We start from the raw sequence: 20,529 nt of genomic DNA, 5'->3' as shown, positions 1-20,529 counted from the left end.
CATTGTCTCTGGGTGGTGTCAAACCCACTGCGACTGGGACCAAGATAAAGGTAATGAATGCCACTTTTGTTAGTTTGGCAGCCATGGTAGCCACCATGGTTTTTGCAGAGTAAAGTTTTAGTGGTATTTGTGAATGTAACTCTGTATTGTAGTGTTTGCCAAAGATTTGCCAAAGTAATTTCTTAAACGAGTAGGGCCCTACTAAATTCACAGGAAAATGTGCTTAATTTTACGAACCTTTTTACGAATCACAGATTTCACAGATTTTTGAGAAAAAGTGCCACATTTCACGTCAGTCATTAAAATACACCCATAAATTGAATGATAGAATAAATGGAAGAACAGAACAATAATCAGCACAGCCTACCTTCCAGCAACAGTACAAGGCTTAATGTTTGACTGTTTTCGTCCCTGTTTTGACCCCCCCCCCCCCAATCCCTGCATCCACAAAGTTGGTTGAGAGTTTTCCAAACTCAATTGCTAGAGTAGTGTTTTTAGCTGCTGTAGATTTCGACATCCTTAACAGTTTGACTATACATCATTGTTTGATGGATGTGTTTACATACTGAGTGCATTTTGTCCCTTTAGGGATTCTATAATCAATGGAAAAGTGTGCTTCTCTACACGTGTGATCATCTCTGTGTAGTCTGAGCTGCACCTCAAAAGAACAAGTAGTGAGTAAAATCCTATGTTCCCAATAGTTTGTCTATGTACAGTTTATCTCTTACTTTATAAACTCAGCAAACTATAAAGACGCTCAGTTACACTAGGACCACCTCATAGTGCAAATTAACCAGTAACCGTAAGGCACTTCAATGCTACGCGAATGAAAAATGTTAATTTGCTGAGTTTCACAGCAAATTGCACATGACATGGGAAACGGTTCATTTCACGGTCCGTGGCGCGATTCTCACGGCCGTAAATTAGGTAGGGCCTTACCTATGTGGTTATATCAGCTATTGATAAAAGACGGTTTTTGATGCAGTGCTGTCTGAGGGATCGGAAATCACGAGTGCTATGCCTAGGCTTGTGCCCTTGCCCTTCATACACTGAAATTCCTACAGATTCCTTGAATTATTTTATGATATTATGCACTGTAGAGGGGAAAATATGCAAATGCCTGGTTAATTGTAAATACAAATATCCATCTCTGCTGTCCACTTGTGATTGGATCACTCATAAGGGTTGATACCAATTTAAACAGGGCCTTGTGGGTTAATACAAATATGTATAAACATGTCTATTGGGCGAGTACTCTGTCTAAAAATGCTGCCCACCAAGGGGACATTCCAATGTGCCCATAACAATGCTGTGCATGTTGAATGTTTCAATACATTACAAACAACGGTTATCAACACACGTCTAAAATATACCTAGCGGCATTGAGACACATGAACAAGCTACTATATATACATACACAAGCACACAGTTATGCTTACATAGAAACACATACACACAGACACAGAGTCAGGCATTTCTCACATGATTACACACACACATACACACACACTCACACATATCCCTCCAGGCCAGATCATACTGAGCATGACTGTTAGACATTCCACACCATAAAAAGCAACTCAAATTATCAAGATCATAAACCACCAGCAGCTGATCCACACAAACATTCCAAGACCCGCTTCCGTCTGCATCACAGTGGTGCTGAAGTTTTAAAGAAGCGCCACACTGCGCAGACATTTAGAAGCTATAAGGCACGCAAAGCTGACGGCAACAAATGATCATCGACCACTGCGGTGCTCACAGAAACAGCAGAGGAACAGACGAAGATTTGATTCTTGTGGTTTTTGCTTCTTCCCTATGTGATGATCAGATATTTTTGTACACGTGAGTCAGAGCTGAAGAAGCGAAACAAGCAGATAAACAGATTAGAGTCGTCGTGTACCCACTTGCTCATGGTAAATCTTTCTGCAGCTGAAGTTATGAAGTCACGCATCAACAAGCTAAAGCTCCAACATACCTGACCGAGCACTCGAATGGCTTTAGTAATTAGCTGTTCAGCTCAACCAAGCTAGGTGTTAAATCGAGGAAACACAAAGCCTAAAGCTCAGATGGATGACTCCTAATGCACATTCGCCATGGCTCTGGTTTCTAGCTAAATCAGACGTGGTAAAGATTAGCTTTTTACACCTAATCTGGAACCGTTTTGCATATTTTTTTACTTTTAAGCTGCCAAACTTCGGAAATGTGTCTGATGCACTGTGTGTTGGACACATTGACCTCTCCACCAGTATTAAAATGATGTGTAATTTTGACCAAAGTAGTTCTTTGGTGGTCTGTAACAGAAACCATAGCCGTCATTGGCTACCCAACATCCTGTTGACAGGTTGTGGCCTGTCTCTCTGTGAACCACTGTTGGTGGGTACCTAACCCAGTTGTCTGAGAGCAACCTTTGTTAAATAGGTGACAAATCAAGCTATAAGTCAGGTCATAATGATTTGGCCCTTATCAAAGTATCTGCTGCATTCAACAAGTAAACTATGAACAAATACCATGAGCGAAATATTTAATATATATTGATTAGCCATCACCTTAAAACCACCTCCTTGTTTTTACACACATTGTCCATTTTATCAGCTCCACTTATCATTTGGAAGCACTTTGTAGTTCTACAATTAATGAATGTAGTCCACCTGTTTCTCTGCATGCTTTGTTAGCCCCTTTTTATCCTGTTCTTCAATGGTCAGGACTCTCCCAGGACCACCACAGAGCAGGTATTATTTGGGCGGTTGATCATTCTCAGCACTGCAGTAACACTGACATGGTGGTGGTGTGTTAGTGTGTGTTGTGCTGGTATAAGTGGATCAGACACAGCAGCGCTGATGGAGTTTTTAAACACCTCACTGTCACTGCTGACACGCCCCATGAAAAGAGTGCTGTGACCACTGATGAAGGTCTAGAAGATGAGCAACTCAAACAGCAGCAATAGATCGTCTCTGACTTTACATCTACAAGGTGGACCAACTAGGTAAGAGTGTCTAATAGAGTGGACAGTGAATGGACACGGTTTTTAAAAACTCCAGCTGTGCTGCCGTGTCTGATCCACTCATACCAGCACAACACACACTAACACACCACCACCATGTCAGTGCAGTGCTGAGAATCATCCAACACCCAAATAATACCTGCTCTGTAGTGGTCCTGTGGGTGTCCTGACCATTGAAGAACAGGGTGAAAGCAGGCTAAAAAGGTATGTAGAGAAATAGAAGGACTACATTCAGTAATTGTAGAGCTACAAAGTGCTTCTATATGATAAGTGGAGCTGATAAAATGGACAGTGAGTGTAGAAACAAGGAGGTGGTTTTAATGTTATGGCTGATTACTGTATATCCATGGCCGTCACATGCACAATTGTTACAAAATAGAATCCATGCAGAATGTAGAATAATAGAATATTGTGCTTAATTTAAAACAAACTTTTTTATCTTGTTGTTTTGCAGTGGTAAACATCCATAAAGCCACTGTATTCCCTCCCCCACCCCTTTTACGAAGGGTCTTCAAAAAGTTTTTGCACTTTTATATTTTGGTTGGAAACGGTGAGGGTGGGAGGAGTAGTAATTGGTCATGTCTGAGAGACTGAGAGAGAGCTTATAGTCCGGATTCAGCGCCATCTGATTTCCACCTTTTTGGACCTCTTAAGGAAGCTTCAAGGGGAAGAAGATTTTCATGTGATGATGTGAAAGAAGTGGTGCATCAGTGGCTACACGCTCAACAAACAAAATTATTTTGCTGATGGCATTAAAAAGTTGGCACGACGCTGGGAAAATGCATCAGAAGTTGTGGAAACCTACACAGACAGAGGAAGAACATGCAAACTCCACACAGAAAGAACTCTGTCTGCCCGGCCAGGGAATCGACCCACCGACACTGTGACACACATCAATCTGGCATTAAATAGTGAATTCCATTGTATGCACAATGTTACACACTGTTATATTTAGGTTCTGGTGTTGAGTAATGATAAATGGATTCAGGATTCTGGTGGTGCAGCACAATATTATATATACAGTGTATCACAAAAGTGAGTACACCCCTCACATTTCTGCAGATATTTAAGTATATCTTTTCATGGGACAACACTGACAAAATGACACTTTGACACAATGAAAAGTAGTCTGTGTGCAGCTTATATAACAGTGTAAATTTATTCTTCCCTCAAAATAACTCAATATACAGCCATTAATGTCTAAACCACCGGCAACAAAAGTGAGTACACCCCTAAGAGACTACACCCCTAAATGTCCAAATTGAGCACTGCTTGTCATTTTCCCTCCAAAATGTCATGTGATTTGTTAGTGTTACTAGGTCTCAGGTGTGCATATGGAGCAGGTGTGTTCAATTTAGTAGTACAGCTCTCACACTCTCTCATACTGGTCACTGAAAGTTCCAACATGGCACCTCATGGCAAAGAACTCTCTGAGGATCTTAAAAGACGAATTGTTGCGCTACATGAAGATGGCCAAGGCTACAAGAAGATTGCCAACACCCTGAAACTAAGCTGCAGCACAGTGGCCAAGATCATCCAGCATTTTAAAAGAGCAGGGTCCACTCAGAACAGACCTCGCGTTGGTCGTCCAAAGAAGCTGAGTGCACGTGCTCAGCGTCACATCCAACTGCTGTCTTTGAAAGATAGGCGCAGGAGTGCTGTCAGCATTGCTGCAGAGATTGAAAAGGTGGGGGGTCAGCCTGTCAGTGCTCAGACCATACGCCGCACACTACATCAAATTGGTCTGCATGGCTGTCACCCCAGAAGGAAGCCTCTTCTGAAGTCTCTACACAAGAAAGCCCGCAAACAGTTTGCTGAAGACATGTCAACAAAGGACATGGATTACTGGAACCATGTCCTATGGTCTGATGAGACCAAGATTAATTTGTTTGGTTCAGATGGTCTCAAGCATGTGTGGCAGCAATCAGGTGAGGAGTACAAAGATAAGTGTGTCATGCCTACAGTCAAGCATGGTGGTGGGAATGCCATGGTCTGGGGCTGCATGAGTGCAGCAGGTGTTGGGGAGTTACATTTCATTGAGAGACACATGAACTCCAATATGTACTGTGAAATACTGAAGCAGAGCATGATCCCCTCCCTCCGGAAACTGGGTCGCAGGGCAGTGTTCCAGCATGATAATGACCCCAAACACACCTCTAAGACGACCACTGCTTTATTGAAGAGGCTGAGGGTAAAGGTGATGGACTGGCCAAGCATGTCTCCAGACCTAAACCCAATAGAACATCTTTGGGGCATCCTCAAGCGGAAGGTGGAGGAGCGCAAAGTCTCGTATATCCGCCAGCTCCGTGATGTCGTCATGGAGGAGTGGAAAAGCATTCCAGTGGCAACCTGTGAAGCTCTGGTAAACTCCATGCCCAGGAGAGTTAAGGCAGTTCTGGGAAATAATGGTGGCCACACAAAATATTGACACTTCAGGAACTTTCACTAAGGGGTGTACTCACTTTTGTTGCCGGTGGTTTAGACATTAATGGCTGTATATTGAGTTATTTTGAGGGAAGAATAAATTTACACTGTTATATAAGCTGCACACAGACTACTTTTCATTGTGTCAAAGTGTCATTTTGTCAGTGTTGTCCCATGAAAAGATATACTTAAATATCTGCAGAAATGTGAGGGGTGTACTCACTTTTGTGATACACTGTATATATATATATATATATATTAATTTTTTTTTTTTTTTTTTTTTTTTTTCTCCCCCCCTTTCAGCACATCCAATTGTTCAATTTGCATCGTGCTTCCTCTCTGTCTATGCCGAACCCTGCCCCGACCTGGGAGATCCCCTCCGAAACATGGGCAGCAGCCGGATGCATTTTTGCCACCCACATATTGATGAGTGTGGCGCCACCTAGCGTTGCATGCGGAGAGACACACCCTAAGGGCACTCTTCCTCATCTCTGTGCAGGCGCCTCTAATCAGCCGGCAGAGGTCGTAATCGCATTCTGACAGAGAGAGACCCACATCCGGTTCTTTGTCCCACCCCCCAACTGAGCAACCGGCCAATCGTTGCTCATACAGCCACTCAGTCTCGAACCGGTAAGGCAGAGCTGAATTCGATACCATGTACTCAGAATCCAGCTCTGGATATTATAATAAAACAAATAAAAAAATTTACTTCTAGGTTCTGAAAACCACAACTACAACTTGGAAAATCCTGATTAATTGGAATTAATGGCCATTATGTTTCTGCCGTTAAACCAGTAGGAACGAGGCCTGGTTAAGTAAGCTTTACTGGTTCTCTGAACAACCACAAACTGCATTAGTGGCACTTGTCAGTATACACGATTTTGCTGGCTAACTGTAATTAGATTGAACTTTGAGGCTTCTGCTACCTTTGATAGTTGATCTTTAAACCCCTTCAGAATTGTCCTTGACTCAAGAGGAATGCAACCCTACTCCAGCTTTGAAGCCAAATAGCTATTCTGTGTTTTACAAAAACATATCTGTGCTCAAGTAATACAATCTAATACAGTACAGGAAACTATGTAGTATGATGAGTAGTGATCCCGAGCAAGGCCACATTCATGTTCTTTGTTCCTACAATACAGAGCCCACTAATAAGTGCACAGACTGAATTCAGATATGATCAAAAGTCACTTTAAACTTGTTTTAAAGACAATATGTTTTTTTAGTGACCAAACATGTGTGACGTAGCTGCTTCAGAAAAAAAAACTTAACAAACGAATCCCAAAAGTTCCTATATTCAAATGAATAGCATATACATACATATAATTTTATTTGTGACAAAAACTGTTATTATAATTGTTTTTATTTATTTATGCAATTTTCTCCCTTTTAGTGCGTCCAATTGCATCATCCTTCCTCTCCACCAATGCCGATCCCTGCTCTGATTGAGGAAAACAAAGCTAACCCACGCCCCTTCATCTTATCACCTACACTTTGACAAGTGCAGCTCAGCACTGTGTACGAAGAGACACACCATGAGAGCACTCTTTTCCCGTCTCTGTGCAGGCACCACCAATCAACCAGGAGAGGTTATAATTGCATTAGTTATGAGAGAGACCCCATCCGGCTTAATCCCACCCATATCTGAACACCAGGCCAATCGTTGTTCGTTGTTCTCGATACGATGTATTCCAGATCCCAGCTCTGGTTCCAGCGTGTGTTTTTACCGCTGCGCCACCAGAGAGGCCACAAAATTTTTTATTATATTTCATTTTATTTTTATGTTTTACTACTGGGGGTGGCACAGTGGCTTGATGGGTAGCACTGTCGCCTCACAGCAAAAAGGTCCTGGGTTTGATTCCGGGTCCTCCGGTTTCCTCTCACAGTCCAAAGACATGCAGTCATGTTAACTGGAGCTACTAAAGTCACTCTAGGTATGAGTGTGTTTGTAGGTGTTTGTGTGAGTATGTTTGCCCTGGCGACCTGTCCAGGGTCTTTTCTGCGTTTTGCCCAGTGAATCGGACACACCATGACTCAATGAATGTTTTTTCATGGTCAGGGTAACAGTGGGTCCAGTTTACTGTGGATCAGTGAGCAAAATGTAGTAACACAGCTCTGACAGGATGGCAATCCATCGGGGGGCCTCGACTATTCCACCACAGACATAGACAATGTTTGTATGTAAAGGCCTGACTGGCTGATAGCACAACTGGGGAATTAAGACCAGGGATCCCAGTGATAGTGGGCTAGCGTAATGTGCGTGTGTGTGTGTGAAATTGTAAAATACTGTTTAGAAGCAGTGGTGAGAGCAATTCAACACCTAATTAAACCAGTGAGGTAATGTAACATACCATCCAAAACAAACTGCCATTTTCTCAGGCTGCTTACTAGTGCACTAAATCGTGTGTGAAAATGTACTTGTTGATGCGCTAATTTTATACATGACCTAGTACACTGAAATTACGTACATGTAATTAAAGACATGACCAGAATGCTAACAATGGTGTGAATCATTATGCCATTCTTACCAGATATAAGGCAAAATAAATATGCTTAAATGCTTTATAACAATAAAAAATATATTTATGACACTTTAAAACAGGGGTGTCAAACTCATTTTCATCAGCATTATTGTGGCCCTCAAAGGGCCGATTGTAACGTATTCTGCTGTGATTGCAGTCTGTTGTTTTTCTTGGAGGCTAAATTCTGCATTTATATTGTCCTTCTTTACCACAGACACAGCCTCATAACACAAGAAACGCTCCGGTTTCTCTTCCTGAAGCACAAACTTGTTTTCATTTTCATTAAATTTCCTCTTTCTGCTTAATTTTCTTACTTCTCTTCTTGTACATTTTGGGATTATGTGTAAATATTTCTTAACATCATCTACTGGCGGGATGTGTCACTTTGCAGGTCACAAAATCAGCATGCATTTTGAAAGATGCAGTTTATGTAGGATTTTACAGTGTATTTTAAGACAATTGTTCTGCCCTCGCTAATAGTTTATCCCCCTTGCTCAGCTAGACAGACAGACAGACAGCTCCCTTCAGAATACAGTCGGTTTTATTTGCTTCCCAGCTGTGTGATACACTGTGTGCACCAGAATGAAGTAAAAATACAAACAATAAAAACAATAAAGAACTTAATACAGTAAAAGCACACAGCTGTAGTCAAGTGTTACATCTGGTACAATATGAGATTTAACCAAACGTAAAATAGCGCTAAGGAGTTAGCATTTTGTGTTAAGATACTAATTGCTATAGTAACGGTAACAATTGTATTTAATTACGGTAAATTTGTAACTAAAACGCTGTGATATACTCACTAAACATTTACTAACAACTGAGAATATAAACGCCACTACTTACAGACAATGCTTTGGTATTATACTGAAAGATAATCATTTATATTTATTATTATTGTTCACATTACTACCCGCGTTCTTTTGCCGTAAAAGTCACATGGCTTCTCAGCGAAGGTCAAAGTTAGTTGCCATGACTACGATGTCACCGGTTGCCGTTTAAAGGCGCAGGTGTCCCATTAAATTATAAGCGCGTCTCTGTAACGACTCGAACCATCACAACAATCGTACAGTCGTTTAAGCTCTCGCGGGCCACATAAAATGACGTGGCGGGCCGGATCTGGCCCACGGGCCGTGAGTTTGACACCCCTGCTTTAAAAAGACTGAGGTGGAGAGAAATGCAGTCAGTAAGCATGTCGAGCACAGTGAAAATGCTTTTATGCAGTGCAGTTGGTTTTCCCCATCACAGGGAGTTTAAATCCCCAAGGCTGTCTCGGGAAAGCACTTGGGAAATGAGCCGCTTTTCCACTCACATTCACTTTCAGACGTCATCAATATTTAATAAATTTTTTCTAAAATTGACAAATTTTAAAATATGGTTAACTAACATAATAAGCAAAACAGTTCGTTTTTAATACCACTTGTGTAGATCAGCTGTTGTCAAAAAATCATCACTGAGGACTGACATTCGTCCTTCATCAACCAAGAAAACGTTGAACTACTCCTCCTCTTCCTCCTTCTACTACTAATAACAGACTACTACTACTGCTACAAACAATAATAATAATACCAATAAAAACAGACTACTACTACTACCACAAATAATAATAATAATAGTAAAAGTAATAATAATACTACTAATACTACTACTATGACTACTACTTCTACTTCAAATAATCATAATAATAATAGATTATGACTACTATTATTAATAATAACGCCAATAATAATAACAATTTAAAAAAAATTCATTTTTATATATATATATATATATATATATATATATATATATATATATATATATATATATATATATATATATATATATATATATATATAGGTATATATATATATATACAGTGTATCACAAAAGTGAGTACACCCCTCACATTTCTGCAAATATTTTATTATATCTTTTCATGGGACAACACTATAGAAATAAAACTTGGATATAACTTAGAGTAGTCAGTGTACAACTTGTATAGCAGTGTAGATTTACTGTCTTCTGAAAATAACTCAACACACAGCCATCAATGTCTAAATGGCTGGCAACATAAGTGAGTACACCCCACAGTGAACATGTCCAAATTGTGCCCAAAGTGTCAATATTTTGTGTGACCACCATTATTATCCAGCACTGCCTTAACCCTCCTGGGCATGGAATTCACCAGAGCTGCACAGGTTGCTACTGGAACCCTCTTCCACTCCTCCATGATGACATCACGGAGTTGGTGGATGTTAGACACCTTGAACTCCTCCACCTTCCACTTGAGGATGCACCACAGGTGCTCAATTGGGTTTAGTCCATCACCTTTACCTTCAGCTTCCTCAGCAAGGCAGTTGTCATCTTGGAGGTTGTGTTTGGGGTCGTTATCCTGTTGGAAAACTGCCATGAGGCCCAGTTTTCGAAGGGAGGGGATCATGCTCTGTTTCAGAATGTCACAGTACATGTTGGAATTCATGTTTCCCTCAATGAACTGCAGCTCCCCAGTGCCAGCAACACTCATGCAGCCCAAGACCATGATGCTACCACCACCATGCTTGACTGTAGGCAAGATACAGTTGTCTTAGTACTTCTCACCAGGGCGCCGCCACACATGCTGGACACCATCTGAGCCAAACAAGTTTATCTTGGTCTCGTCAGACCACAGGGCATTCCAGTAATCCATGTTCTTGGACTGCTTGTCTTCAGCAAACTGTTTGCGGGCTTTCTTGTGCGTCAGCTTCCTCCTGGGATGATGACCATGCAGACCAAGTTGATGCAGTGTGCGGCGTATGGTCTGAGCACTGACAGGCTGACCTCCCACGTCTTCAACCTCTGCAGCAATGCTGGCAGCACTCATGTGTCTATTTTTTAAAGCCAACCTCTGGATATGACGCCGAACACGTGGACTCAACTTCTTTGGTCGACCCTGGCGAAGCCTGTTCCGAGTGGAACCTGTCCTGGAAAACCGCTGTATGACCTTGGCCACCATGCTGTAGCTCAGTTTCAGGGTGTTAGCAATCTTCTTATAGCCCAGGCCATCTTTGTGGAGAGCAACAATTCTATTTCTCACATCCTCAGAGAGTTCTTTGCCATGAGGTGCCATGTTGAATATCCAGTGGCCAATATGAGAAAATTGTACCCAAAACACCAAATTTAATAGCCCTGCTCCCCATTTACACCTGGGACCTTGACACATGACACCAGGGAGGGACAACGACACATTTGGGCACAATTTGGACATGTTCACTGTGGGGTGTACTCACTTATGTTGCCAGCTATTTAGACATTAATGGCTGTGTGTTGAGTTATTTTCAGAAGACAGTAAATCTACACTGCTATACAAGTTGTACACTGACTACTCTGAGTTATATCCAAGTTTCATGTCTATAGTGTTGTCCCATGAAAAGATATAATGAAATATTTGCAGAAATGTGAGGGGTGTACTCACTTTTGTGATACACTGTATATATATTGTTTATGCATTTTGTCCCCTTTTTCTCCCTAATTTTTAGCGCGTCCAACTGCCCGATTGCATCACGCTTTCTCTCCACTAATGCCGGCACCTGCTCTGATTTTGAGGAGAACTAAGCTAACCCACGCCCCCTCTGACATGTGGGCAGCAGCCGTATGCATTTTTTCACCTGCACTAGGCGGGTGCTAATGCGGATCAGCCCTATGTACAGAGAGACACACCCTGTGCAGGCGCCATCAATCAGCAACAGAGGTTGTAGTTGCATCATACGAGGAGACCCTATCCGGCTTATTACTTCCCCACCCCTATATGAACAACAGGCCAATCGTTGTTCATGTGGCCGCTCTTTTTTACTAACATAATAAGCAAACCAATTTTTTTTTAATACCACTTGTGTAAATCAGCTGTCAAAAAATCATTGCTCAGGACATTTATCATTCATCAACCCATGGAACAATAAACTACTCCTCCTCATACTACTACTACCAATAATAATAATCATAATAATAATAATAACAAAAGTAAAAATAATAGACTACTACTACTACTTCTACTTCAAATAATAATAATAATAATAGATTATTACTACTACTATTAATAACAATAATAATCATAAGAGTAAAAAAAAGCATTTTACTCTCTCACTCACTTTCTTAACCGCTTATCCAATTAGGGTTGGAGGGTGCTGGAGCCTATCCCAGCTTTTCAATGGGCGCAAGGCACACAGTAACACCCTGGACAGGGGCGCCAGTCCATCGCAGGGCAGACACATATATAAACACACACACACACACACACACCCATTCACCTACACCCATTCACCTAAAGGGCAATTCAGTGTCCCCAATTAATCTGACTGCATGTTTTTTGGACTGTGGGAGAAAACCGGAGCTCCCGGAGGAAACCCACGGGGAGAACACACAAACTCCGCACAGAAAGGACCCGGACCGCCCCCGCCTGTGGATCAAACCCAGAACCTTCTTGCTGTGACGTGACAGTGCTACCCACCGAGCCACCGTTCTGCCCAAAAGCATTTAATTTAAAAATATTATATAGTTTTTGTTTAAGTGGTGTAAAGTGCTCAACAGCTGTAAATAAGCTGTTTTTTTACTTGCCTTTACTTGCTCCTAAAATAAATGCCATCATACACACCACCCACTCCATCTGGTAAACTATAAATGCATTTGAATTTACATTGCATGCAACACATTTTGCAAAGTGTAGCAGCCTGACTTACTCTTCACACAGACTGAATCCTACAAATGGGGAAGGAAACCTTGGCCAGTGATACCTGTTATTACTGTGTTAACACTTTGCTCTGCAGCTTCAGGTGGAAAATTTTAAACATTGTTTAGGCTTTAACAAAATACCCATTTTTTCTTAAGAGTGTGTTTTAATAATATTTGTTTTGTGATTTAGACTTTTATGTTTTTTTCTCAGCAATGTTAAAATGTTGTATCACACTGTTGTAGATTCTTTAAACTTACATTGTTTATCATTTTAATATAGTGTATTGTGTCGAAGAAAAAAATGATTAATTTTTATGGAGTTTACACGTATAATAATAAATAGACAAAGTGTTTTAACACTTTAAAGATGAACACTTATCCTACAATGCTGGTGTAGACTGAAATTAAACTGAAGCATAAGTGTTCACTTAAAACAAATAAAATGCTTCTGGTCTACATTTGCATGTTAAATAATGATTAGGACATCTATTATTTAAGCAAATGGGCATTTGGGTGGAGCAGCAGTGAAACACACTACCCGACAACTGTTGAGATTCGGGGTTTAAATCTTCTGCATTGCCACACAGAGAGGTCACAGAGCTGCATATTATAGTTTCTCATGATTGACTTGCTAGCGTCAATTTGCATCAGGTTTAAGTTTATATATATATATATATATATATATATAAAAATACACACACCGATCAGACATAACATTATGACCACCTTCCTAATATTGTATTGGCCCCCCTTTTGCTGCCAAATAAGCCCTGCAACTGTGATGCACTGTGTATTCTGACACCTTTCTATCAGAACCAGCATTAACTTCTTCAGTAATTTGAGCTACAGTAGCTCGTCTGGATCGGACCACATGGGCCAGCCTTCGCTCCCCACGTGCATCAATGAGCCTTGGCTGCCCATGACTCTGTCACTGGTTTACCACTGTTCCTTCCTTGGACTACTTTTGATAGACACTGACCACTGCAAGAGCTGCAGTTTTGGAGATACTCTGACCCAGTTGTCTAGCCATCACAATTTGGCCCTTGTCAAACTCGCTCAAATCCTTTTTTCCTGCTTCTAACACATAAACTCTGAGGATAAAATGTTCACTTGCTGCCCAATATATCCCACCCACTAACAGGTGCCGTGATGAAGCGATAACTTGTTACTTACTTCACTTGTCAGTGGTCAAAATGTTATGCCTAGTCTATATGTCTATATACATATAGACCACGACTTCTCTCTTTCACACTTGCCAGCTCTTTTGCTGGCACACCTGCTTTACTCTGAAATCGTCATAATGGGCGGCTTGGTCCGGTCCAGTCTTACACTGGCGTTAGATGGTTTTCTGTGAACCCACCCCGTATCATGGCATTTTGGGCCAAATGAAGGAACTGCCATGGTAGAGTGAAATGCCCCAGAGGTGGCTGACATCTCTTTTCTTGAGCAGACTCCTTTGTAAATCCACGTTATGTGTGGGGTGCGCCAGTTGGTGGGACTGAGGTGCTGTTTGTGTGTATTGCTTGTTCCGGCTGGTTCTGAAGCTTCCTTATCTTTCCTTGTTTTCTGAGAACTGAGTTGTCAGAGATGACAGGAGCAGTCTGTCATATTGTAACAACCAGTTGTCAGTTCTGAACTATCCCTGTTCTATCCACTTTCTCCATTTCTGTGGATGTTTTTGTGTCTTTCATTGGTTATTTTGTTTCTAATATTTTGGCCACCTTATTTATTTGCAATCGTCCCCTCTTTTGTTAGTGTCTTTTAAGCCACAGTATTATTCTACCTTGAATAAAAATGTATGTGGGTTCTAGTTCATTCTTGCAGGTGTCTCGCTATTGAATTATAAGGTACAACCTGCTCCTCCTAGAGAAGGTCAGGTCTAAGGGCATCTGGTCTAAAAACTGTGCCAAATTAGGTATGCAGATGAGAATCCTCTGTGGTGACCCCTAAATATATGGGAGCGGCAATGAAAAAAATAATATAAGCAAATAAAACTCTCGAACATTTTTGAGTTGTAGTTGTATTTGTAGTTTAATGCTTTGGAGCAGCATTGTATTAATAATTTATTCTAGTTTATTCGTTAGTCATAACATTTTTCCCCCCCCTCACCTTTGCAAAACTTGAAGCAGAAAGCAGTATGATTATTCTAATTAACTTAATTATTTTATTACCAGCCTTAATAGTCAGGTACGTACCTGTCATTCATTGTCATTATTCAAAGTTAGTCTCAAAACACATCTCTATCAGTTAACTTATGAGTGAGCAATCGCTTAATCATTTATTTAGTGTTTTATTTTCATCTTACATTTTCATTGTTTTGTTTTAATTTTGTCTTATCTTGTATTTTATTCTACTTTTATACCATTACTATCCTAATCATGACATTATTATCTATTTTATTTACATGCACATTACTGTTTTATGTTGATGCTCTCTGTAATTTTTATTGTTTTTTATTGTACAGTGGCCTTGGGTCTCGTGAAAGGCGCTTTATAAATAAAATGTATTATTATTATTATTATTATTAAATGTGTGGCACTTTGAAACCTTTTTGTCCATTAAATCAGTGGTCCCCAACCTTTTTTGCACCACGGACCAGTTTCATATAAGATATAATTTCACGGACCGGCAGGGGCAGGAGTATTTAAAATAAAATTAAAATGAATAACTATAGAATGGAAAATCTGTGTAAATCCTAAGCTTTTTTCGATGCAACAAGACGCTACTCCCACCTAATGGTGACTGAAGACAATAACACCCAAAGAGTTTTGGAAATTGAATTGCTTTTGTAGCGATCTCTAATTATTTATTCTTTCTGTGCTGAAACTATAAATTACCTGGTGGTTGGGGACCACTGCATTAGACCCTATTTTTAGAGAAGGCAGTGACTGGGACCTAGGATGGCGCCTTGACCCAAAAACTGCTTTCACATTCACAAACCTTTATAAAACCATTTTTAGTCTCTTTAGTTAGAAAACACTCGTTGTGTCCTAGACCACAGGTTTTTGTGATTAGACACACACACACACACACACACACACACACACACACACACACACACACACATCCTGGCATTTGTTACCTTGTGTAGTTGTCCACTCTTGTCCCCAAGGAGAACAATGGTGTGGCCGGCCTCAGATGCTACCGCGACAGCCGTGATCTGGTTTGTCCGGGTGATGACAGGTGAGGCTTGCAGTGGGATTGCGCTTGCAATGGGGCTGGGTGTGTGTTCACCTCCACATAGGTAGTCGTTCACTGAGTTCTGTAGACATTCAAACATAGACATTTCAACTGCAATGGTCTGATGGTTACAATCTCACTCAGCTCATTTTCTTATAACAATGCAACTGCATAATGCACAGACCAATCAGTAAAAAACAAAAGCAGCTGTTTAGGGGTTTCAGTGACAGGGGCCATCAAAATCACAGCTGGCTTTTTATTCTTCTGTTCTTCTGTATGTTGTAATTTCAATGACATAAAGCAAAAAGATGCAATATGGCAAAAAACTATATATCCCAACACATTTATATTTAATTTCATTTTCATCAATCGCTTAATCCTGGTCAGGGTCGCAGCCGGTTTGATTCCATCGGAAAACACTTGACACAAGGCTGAAATAGCAGGTGTCAGACAGGGTGCTAATCCATCACAGAGCTTCAGCCATCCCCCCTCAGACCTAGGCACGCATGTCTGTGTAGACGCCCAACCAGCTGACAGAACATCTATACTGTCGAGTCACATTATTTATTATGATCACCAGCTAATATCCAGAGTAACCGCCGTGTGCAGCACAGACAGCATCTAGACGGGCTGGGAGTGACTCAGTAAGGTCCTGGTAGGTTGTCACAGGTATCTGGAGTCATGCTGACTGCAGTGAATCCCGCAGTTGCTGGAGGGTGCGTGTGGGAGGATACATAGAGCAAACACAATGCTCAATTGGGTAGTACTTGAAAGTCTTGGTCATGCTCTTCTAACCAATGTTGGACATTTCTAGCTGTGTGACATGTCTCATTGTCTTGCTGGAGGATCCCATTCGCTCCGGGGAAGACAATTTTACCCATGGTACTTTTACCCATGACAGCAACGGATATTTGTGCAGACAGCCTAACCAAACCAGTCACAAAACATGAGCTATATGCTGCCACCGTCAAAATTAGGAAGTGGTCATAATAATGTGACTCGACTGTGTTTCAACCCAGATCTTAGCTGTGGTGAGTCAGCATAATAGACCGCTAACTATAACACTGACCATTTATAGTTATTCATCGTTTAAAAGCTTAATTTGTTTAATGAGGAGTTTATATGCTTGAGTCATCAGTAACATGTTCAACAGCTAATGATTAATATACACTATATGAACAAAAGTATTAGGACATTCCTTCTAATTTAAAATGTATTTTTATAAAGGGAGCCCTATAGGAACCGTACTAACTAGATGATGTTTAAGTGGTGGTAATAACATGTTAGTGTGTATTGCTGTTATTTGAAAATCAGGTGCAGCAGTGTTGTTGGGATTTTTAAATACTGCTTAAACTTACTGGCCTCTCTACTAGAAACACATACCCTGTTAGCACTGGTTGTATGTTGACAGTTAGGAGACGAGAGCTATTTTCTTTTATCCTGCACATTGTGAGTTAATCTTCCTTAAGTCTTTTATTAGTGAACACTTTCTGATCACAAGACGCTGAATGCTTTGTTATCCAAGCATTAATATTGAAGTGTTTAAAAATCCCAACAACATTGTTACACCTGCTACAGTTTAACATTAACATGTAATTTTCATTGCAGTGCTGGGTATGATCCATCTCCCAAATAATATCTGGTCAGTGCTGATCCTTTGAAAGTCACTCTTGATAAATAAATAACAGGTTACATGGAGTGTACAGAGCATCACAGCAATGGCAGTCAGTACTTGTTTACCCACAAAGGAATGCATGCTACCTAGTTAAGCCTTTGTGTTCTGTTTTCCATGTTAAAAGCACAAATTCTATTTCAACAGAACGAATATTACAGATTTGAATTATTTATAAGCACGACTGTAGTGTGAGTAAATCATCCAGCTCAGATTTTACGATTCACACCCCCACCACCTTACTCTTGTAATCATTAGAAAAAAATGAATCTGCATTAAAATCTGCTTGATGATCCTATAATGTGAGCCATGTACTTTTCTAACTGACAAACTCATTATAAACGATACACACATATAAAAGAATAAAGTGGACCTGTGAACCACAGACACAGTGTGGTGTGAGAGAGAAATATTTGCAAATTAACCCGAGGTAAATGAAAGTGTAACATCCTATTCCCTTGCCGCACCAGCTGCTGACTCCATATGCCTCCTGCCCTCAGCTGGTGCATGAATAACCCTCCGAGATGTAGCACTGACTAATAACTATTAATAATTAATGCGAATTGTTAAATATTGAGTCTGTAAGTGTAAAACAAAAACAGGTGTGGAATGAAGCTGCTTCCATAAGCGTCCAAGAAAAAAAAAAAACTGAAACGGCCGTATCTGCAGGCAAGCACCAGGTGCTATTCATCTCACTCTGAGATAAATCAATACGCTCATTAGACGTTAGGGGGGAAAAAAGGCTGAATTTCTTTTACTGGCTATTGACCAAAGAGGGAGCTTTCAGGCACTGCCTCAGTCTCGTGTGATCTCACTGGAGCGGTGTGTTCTGGGTCAGTGTTACTCAAGAACTACAGCTGTTACAGTCGTCTGACGGACAGACAATAGCCGAGCTTAAGAGTATGAAAGGGGCTGGTAAAAGCTGGCATATGATTAAAGTGAACTAGACACACACACACATACACACAGAGAAATAATACAGCTGCTTTTGCCTTTAACTACTAATACCACTTTTATAATTACACCTTTAAGATAATGACAACGAAGCCCACAAACAAACAATTTACTGTGTGTGTCAGGTTGAAGTTTTTAATTAAACCAAACTAAAGCATAATGAGTTCAAAATGTGACTGTGTAATTTTTGAGTTAGATCATAATGTCTTGAATGTGTGTGTCTGTGCAAGTGTGTGGTTGGGGTTTTTAGAGCACCGGGTGGTATGTACATACCAGTGGCGGCTGATTGTTGTAAAAATAGGGGAGGGAGGAAGGTAAGCTTGATGAATGAGGGGGAAGGGGGAAGGGGGAAGGGGGCTTGGGGGGGGGGCCGGTGTTAGTGAGGACATATGCATGCATGTAAAACCCAGATACACTTAAAAGCCACAGTCAGGAGATTTTAGTCTACAACCAGTAAGCTAACAATCTAAAATATATATAATATACAATAGTAACACAGTAAGCAGTCACCGATAACAGCTTGCTAGCTTTGTAATTGGTGACTTTCTGAGATTTAGTGGCACTGTGGTGCTATGAAAGCTGTTCTTACAGCTGTTCTTATTTTTAAGGGGTGGTCTTACTACAGAATTACATAGTGTACAGTCTGGGTGGGAATGACGGTTGTATTCTGTCCTTCACATCACCATATACTATATACACCGATCAGCCATAACATTAAAACCACCTCCTGGTTTCTACACTCAGTCCATTTTATCAGCTCCACTTACCATATAGAAGCACTTTGTAGTCCTACAATTACTGACTGTAGTCCATCTGTTTCTCTGCATGCTTTGTTAACCCTCTTTCATGCTGTTCTTCAATGGTCAGGACTCCCACAGGACCACCACAGAGTAGGTATTATTTGGGTGGTGGATAGTTCTCAGCACTGCAGTGACACTGACATGGTGGTGAGTGGATAAGACACAGCAGTGCTCACTGTCACTGCTGGACTGAGAAGTCCACCAACCAAAAACATGTTGGGGGGCTACTACAAGACAAAAGGGGCGGACACACACGCAGAGATGTAACGAAACAAAGGATTTATTAATAACAAAGGCAAGACAGAACAAACAAGATGAAACAAAACTAAAAACACAGCTAACTAAGGCTAATGCTAACAGAAACAGGCTAATGACTAAGACAAAGGTTAACTAAACAAAACACAGCTAAACAAGGGCTAATTAACTAAAGATAGGAACATGACTAAACCTGAGCAAGAGCTACAAACATGACTAAACATGGGCAAGAGCTACAAACATGACTAAACCTGAGCAAGTGCTACAAACATGACTAAACCTGAGCAAGTGCTACAAACATGACTAAACATGGGCAAGAGCTACAAACATGACTAAACCTGAGCAAGTGCTACAAACATGACTAAACATGAGCAAGTAACCAAAGCTTACAGAGTCAAACCGACCAACATAGTTCCAAAGAGATCCCCAACGAAGTCAAAGTAAAGACCATAACACAAGGCCAGACAAAAGTCAATAGTTCCCAACTCTGTGCTCCAGTGCACCTCTTAAGTAGTGTGCAGCTGGAGCCAATCAGTTCAAATGAGCCAATCCGGAACAGGGTGGCAGGAGACAGCGTGTGCTCCCAGTGAGAGGGGTATGGCACATAGGCACACTGGAGCACACAAAAGCTCCAAATGTGACAAGAAACAAGGAGGTGGTTTTGATGTTATGGCTGATCAGTGTAAATAAATCTAAAAATGGCACCCAAACTAGTTGGCTATGAAATGTATATAATCCTATATCTATATCTTTCCATTGTTGCTTTATTAGAATTAATCAACAAATTCTTAAATGCAACAATTGTTATCCTTGCTGTATAAATAATGACACACACAGGGTTGCCAGGTCCAGCAAAACAATCCAGCCCAAAATCTAATGTGTGTCTAAACACAGACACACTCACAGAAGCTGAAACTAGTTCAAAATCTAAGGTGTCACAGATCCTCTCTTGTACTCTCTTTTACCCTTTGATCCTCTTTATCTGATAACAATTTTGTCTTTTCATTCTCTAATGATTTCTGATTAAAATGT

The 20,529-nt window shown here is 40.7% G+C and overlaps 1 protein-coding gene across 1 annotated transcript in view; it reads right to left on the bottom strand.

Moving 5' to 3' along the window:
* The window catches only part of plxnb3 (plexin B3), a 183,392-nt gene that overhangs the window by 101,655 nt on the left and 61,208 nt on the right, over positions 1–20,529 (bottom strand). Inside the window, exon 3 of the mRNA XM_062999217.1 lies at positions 15,719–15,898. Within this exon, the coding sequence (XP_062855287.1) occupies positions 15,719–15,898 (180 nt within the window). The remainder of the gene's footprint in view (positions 1–15,718; positions 15,899–20,529) is intronic.

Source organism: Trichomycterus rosablanca, chromosome 7, assembly GCF_030014385.1.
Source record: "Trichomycterus rosablanca isolate fTriRos1 chromosome 7, fTriRos1.hap1, whole genome shotgun sequence".
Lineage (NCBI taxonomy): Eukaryota > Metazoa > Chordata > Actinopteri > Siluriformes > Trichomycteridae > Trichomycterus > Trichomycterus rosablanca.
The sequence above is the reverse complement of the archived record's forward strand: the minus strand, read 5'-3'. Positions and strand labels throughout refer to the sequence as shown.